The sequence below is a fragment of the Populus trichocarpa genome, chromosome 12 (assembly GCF_000002775.5).
Source record: "Populus trichocarpa isolate Nisqually-1 chromosome 12, P.trichocarpa_v4.1, whole genome shotgun sequence".
Taxonomy (NCBI): domain Eukaryota; kingdom Viridiplantae; phylum Streptophyta; class Magnoliopsida; order Malpighiales; family Salicaceae; genus Populus; species Populus trichocarpa.
Genome location: NC_037296.2, coordinates 293385 through 298146, shown reverse-complemented (window position 1 = coordinate 298146; position 4762 = coordinate 293385). Strand labels below are relative to the sequence as shown.

At 32.7% G+C, this 4762-nt stretch overlaps 1 protein-coding gene across 1 annotated transcript; it reads left to right on the top strand.

The window, feature by feature from the left end:
• The first annotated feature begins 344 nt into the window (after window positions 1-344).
• Window positions 345-2482, top strand: LOC7496456 (protein SODIUM POTASSIUM ROOT DEFECTIVE 2). Its single transcript, XM_002317798.4, has 2 exons — window positions 345-871; window positions 1498-2482. The coding sequence occupies exons 1-2, from the start codon at window positions 739-741 to the stop codon at window positions 1791-1793; spliced, it is 429 nt and encodes a 142-aa protein (XP_002317834.4). The 5' UTR covers window positions 345-738; the 3' UTR covers window positions 1794-2482.
• The last annotated feature ends 2280 nt before the right edge of the window (window positions 2483-4762 follow it).

The following is a 4762-nucleotide window of genomic DNA, read 5'->3' as shown; positions in this document are numbered from 1 at the left end:
ACATCTGTTCTAGAGAGGATCAGGCAATCCATGTTCTAATGCCAACTGAAATTGAACAGGAAGAAAACACTGAATTAAAGTTAGACCAATCTATAGTATGATGATGCTCTGAGTGCTTACTTTTAGCAAAATTACAAACCGTGTGCCTGATTAAATTAAGAATTACAAAATCATGGTGATCTCAATTAAATCTTTGTTGATCTCAAAGCCAATTCTTCTTTATTAAGGAAAGCAACCCACATGGGAGCCAAAACTGGGGGACAGTCCCATGCCTGCATCATCTTCCATGAAAAAAAAAAAAGATACAGCAATACACTTTTGATTTAACAAACATAACTGCTGACAAATCTTGACACTTATCCATGTCACAGCCTCCAGATCAAGAATTCTCCCCTAATCAAAGCATGCATCTTTTGAACATAACGATAGACCCTCCAAGCTAATTAAGCTGATCAGGCCGCCATGAACAGTACCTTAACATATATAGACATCGACTTCAACAAAAATATGGCAAGGAAAGGGAGAAAGAAAAGGTAAAAAAGATAGAGGCCACTTTCTTTCTTTTTCCAGGGAATCCAAGGAATTAATATTATCCTAGGCCTTCCTTCTTCATCCAAAATCCTAGCTATATATGTACATTTGTTTAAACCAACTGCTACCTTCTAGCTCAGAAGTAAAAGGTTGAACAGATCAATTTAGTTTTTGGATGTTCATTGATTTCTTGAGGTTATTCTTCAAATGGCAATTAACATGCAGATTGTTCTGGCTTCCAATTGCGAGAATGTTGAGGCACAGTACGTGGAGATGATCGTCCCTCTTTATTCCCATGGATGTGAGAAGAAAGTGAAGAAGACCTTATCTCATCTCAAAGGTAACACATAAACTTATCATACCCCACAGTACTATTTGCTTAATTTGATTAATTTTAGCTTGCTAGGACATATATACATCTATTATTTAGTACCAAGTTGATGCTCAATCCCTTGTTTTTTTTTTTTTTTTTTAAGAATGATGTAATTACAATATTTTCATTGATTAGCAAAGACAATATAATAATTTCACTATAATTCATCAAAAGAAAAAATAATGTAACTGATAGTGTGTGTCCAGTGTGCAAAATGGTATGTATGGGATGGGCCTTGGCTGTAGGCTCAATTTTGAGATATAGAGAAGGTTGCTTGATTATGGACCTCTAGTTATCAGAGCCACAAAAGAATTCACTTTCATTATTGCTCGTGGGCTTCAACTTATCTCTTTTTTATTCCTTTAATTTTTTTATTTTTTTTTATTAAACCCCTTTTAATTTTTTCTTAGACTGAGCAAGATTCATGGAAATGGAAGAAAGAAAAAAAAAGAATTCCTTGTGCTCTTACCATTTAGATATATAAGCAAATCATGAATGTGCTTGATAAAATTAAACCCATTGGCCATTTCAATTTCAAGGTGATTATGAGAATAATTTTGTAAGTTTATGTTAGCTTTGTATGGAAATGGCAGGAATTTACTCTGTAAATGTAGATTATTATCAACAAAAGGTGACAGTGTGGGGGATATGCAACAAATACGATGTCTTAGCTACCGTAAAGAGCAAAAGAAAGGAAGCTCGCTTTTGGAATCCCCAAGACAACGTTCAAATGGAAGAAGATGAAGAATCACAACCACCATCATCACCACCACCACCAAAAGACTCCAAAACTATTCCTTCTTTGACCCTAATGAAGGCTCGTTCTCTAACTCGCTCCTTGAGTTGGAAAGTATGGAAAAAGGTTTTCACGAGGACGTTCTCCTTCTAAAGAAACTAGAGCATGCATTTGGGTTGTCGTAGGCTTGTAGCTAGAATAATTTATGAGTGTAATAACAACCTAGCTAGCTGGCTGGCTATTCTCTTATTGTTTGTATATTAAATACGCTAGCTAGCCTTGTTCAAGAATTTCGGCTCCCTTTGCTTAATTTGTTTCTTGCAAGAAATTGAAGATGGTGACTCGTTTTTCATCTCCTTGTTTGGTAGAAACTTGGAACTTGTCATGTCCGCCAATGTGTTCTTTGAATTTGGACTAAGACTTACAATTTGCGTTCCAATACACTTCCCATGAAAAGGCCAAGGAGAAAGGTACTGATAATAGAGAAATCTTTATTGGGGAGTTCAAATTAAGCCTAAGTTCATAGCTCAAGTTAAAGCCTCTTTAATGCATAAAATAATATATGTAGCAAAAGATTTTTGACCATAAAAATAAATAGTTAGTTGATAATCATCCTACTTTTCAAAATTTGAAAATCTAAGTTTCTAATTAATTAATTAGATTACATGCCATTTGTTATCCTCTGACCCAAAAGAGTTGAGAGTTTTTGGCAAGAACTGGGTCCTATATTGTGCCTAACCAGCCACACAAAATTCAGCCATGGAAGCCATTGCTGGTCCACCCACGTTGCTCCATTGTTTTGATCAGGCGTATCATTTGAAAAGGGTACGTTAAGAATGCGATTACACAAATCTCTCCTCCCTCATCTATACCATCTTATCTTAAATCTAATATGATGGCTTGTATCATGACAGCTGCAGAGAAGAATTGGAAAACTTTCTAGATGAAGTTCTTAAACGAGAAGATTGCATAAATCGGTGCTTTCATGAGGGATTTTTATTTTAATATTTGTGTTATAAAGAAAAGATTGATCAAATTTAAGATTTTTTTTGACAAAAAACATATTAATATCAATTGACATATATTTAATTCGTTAATAAACCATGCTTACCATGATATATAGAGAATAATATATATGATGGAGAATAAACCATGCTTACCATCCATCCACGTGTGGAAACCTTCAAGAATTATGCTGAAGTTAGCCTGAATGCATGAAAATTATCTCCAAAATACCACTTGATTGGAAAAAAAATTAAAAGAAGTTATTATAGCTTGCACAACAAAAATATACGAGTTAATTATAACTTAATCTATATAATTGAACGAAAATAAATAATGATTCATAATATTTTCAAATTTGTTGATAACTTAGTTAATTTCTTCATCAATTTCATGTTTTTTTTTATAATGTATTCTTTTAGTCTTTTAATAGAAGAGCTGTAGTAAAGATTATAAGATTTGATTAAGAAAGCAATCGTTTTAGAGCAAAAATGACGAAATTGAGAATGACAAATGATGATCAATTGAACTATTTAACTTATTAAAACATCTTATCTATAATCATTGCAAGATGACAATGAAAAACAAAACTCTTCTTCTTCTTGGTTTTTTTTTTTTTTTTTTGCTTGATTTAGGAAGAAATTAAACGTGTGACTTTACCTGGTTTCTAAACGTAATCATTCAGAAGAGAAAAATAACAAGATTCAACGCGTAAGAAGAGGACAAGTGTAAGGCTTTGTTGGTGCCGACTGTAATATATTAAATTATATATGTTTCGAAACCTCATGTAATACTTTTTATAGTTAATGGAATAGCAAAGGGATTTTGGTCTGCCCACATGAAATTTATTTTTCACATGCAATAGTTGACATGAAGATGAGAGAGAGAGAGAGAGACTGGAGTCAAAACAATATTCCACTGCCTTTGGTTTATAAATTTGGCTTCATTTTGCCTTCCTTCAAACACAACCTCATCAACTCAACTAGCTAAAAGCTTAGAAGCTCTACCTTCACCCACACATATATTTTTGCTTACAAAAACAGCAAAATTTAGCAACACCAAAACCAATAGCTACCTACTTTGGCAAGAATTAACTATCACATACATAGTGCTCAGAAAGAGAGAGCTGCCAAGAGGGGTGGTCGTCAAGAACTGAGGATGATAGCAGTGGCAAGCATGGCGGAGCTGTTGGAAGAATATGCGGTGGCTCTGGCAAGAATTACAGAGAGGTTTTTGCCACCAAGACACAGCATGAATGTTTTTCAAGGTCTCAGGAATTTTCGTTTGCCTTCTTCTTCTTCTGCCACTCATGATCAAGGCTCATATTCTTTCATTGTTTATTTCTGATTGATGCCTACCTACCTATCTATCTATATCTCTCTCTATCTCTTTTTTTTCTTCTTCTTCTTCATTTATTTATTTTTTGAATTAAATTAATTGACACATGAGATTATCTTTCCTTTTCCTCTTTCATGTCGTTTTTGTTACTTATAAGGCTTCAAAATTTTGTGAATTTTTGTAGTTTATTTTACTAGGGATAATACATTTATTTGTGGCCCAGAAGATTGTAATGTAATTTATTTATTTTTGAAAAAATTATTGCGTGCCTACAGTGGATGAGAATGGACAAGTAGCACATTGATTTATGTGTGTGTGTTTGTGTTTTCTTTGTGGGGTTCTTGCTGTTAGATGAGTAAAGCAAGTAACAGTGAGTATAGCTGCAGCAGTGCATCAACAAATAGAAGAGAAAGAAAACGAAGAGCTGAGTTGTGCATTTATCAATTAATAAATGAAGAAATTCAGAAATAAACTAACTCATTATGCATATAGATATAATAAAGATTATTCTCCAATTCATCCAATGAAAAAGATGGATTTAGTTTTTATATATAGAGAAGCTCAGCTCAATATCCAATGATATTTTTATATGTAAAACCAAAAATATATACACGCATATATATATATAAATAAATATCTTTTTTTTTATTTGAAGACAAGGGTATCTTAAACCGGTTTAAATTAATATCAATCAAGATAAAATTCTTTTTTCAATCAATTTTAATATATATTTTTTTCTTATTGGTCTAATGTATTTAAAAAAATTAATATTTTTTTTCTAA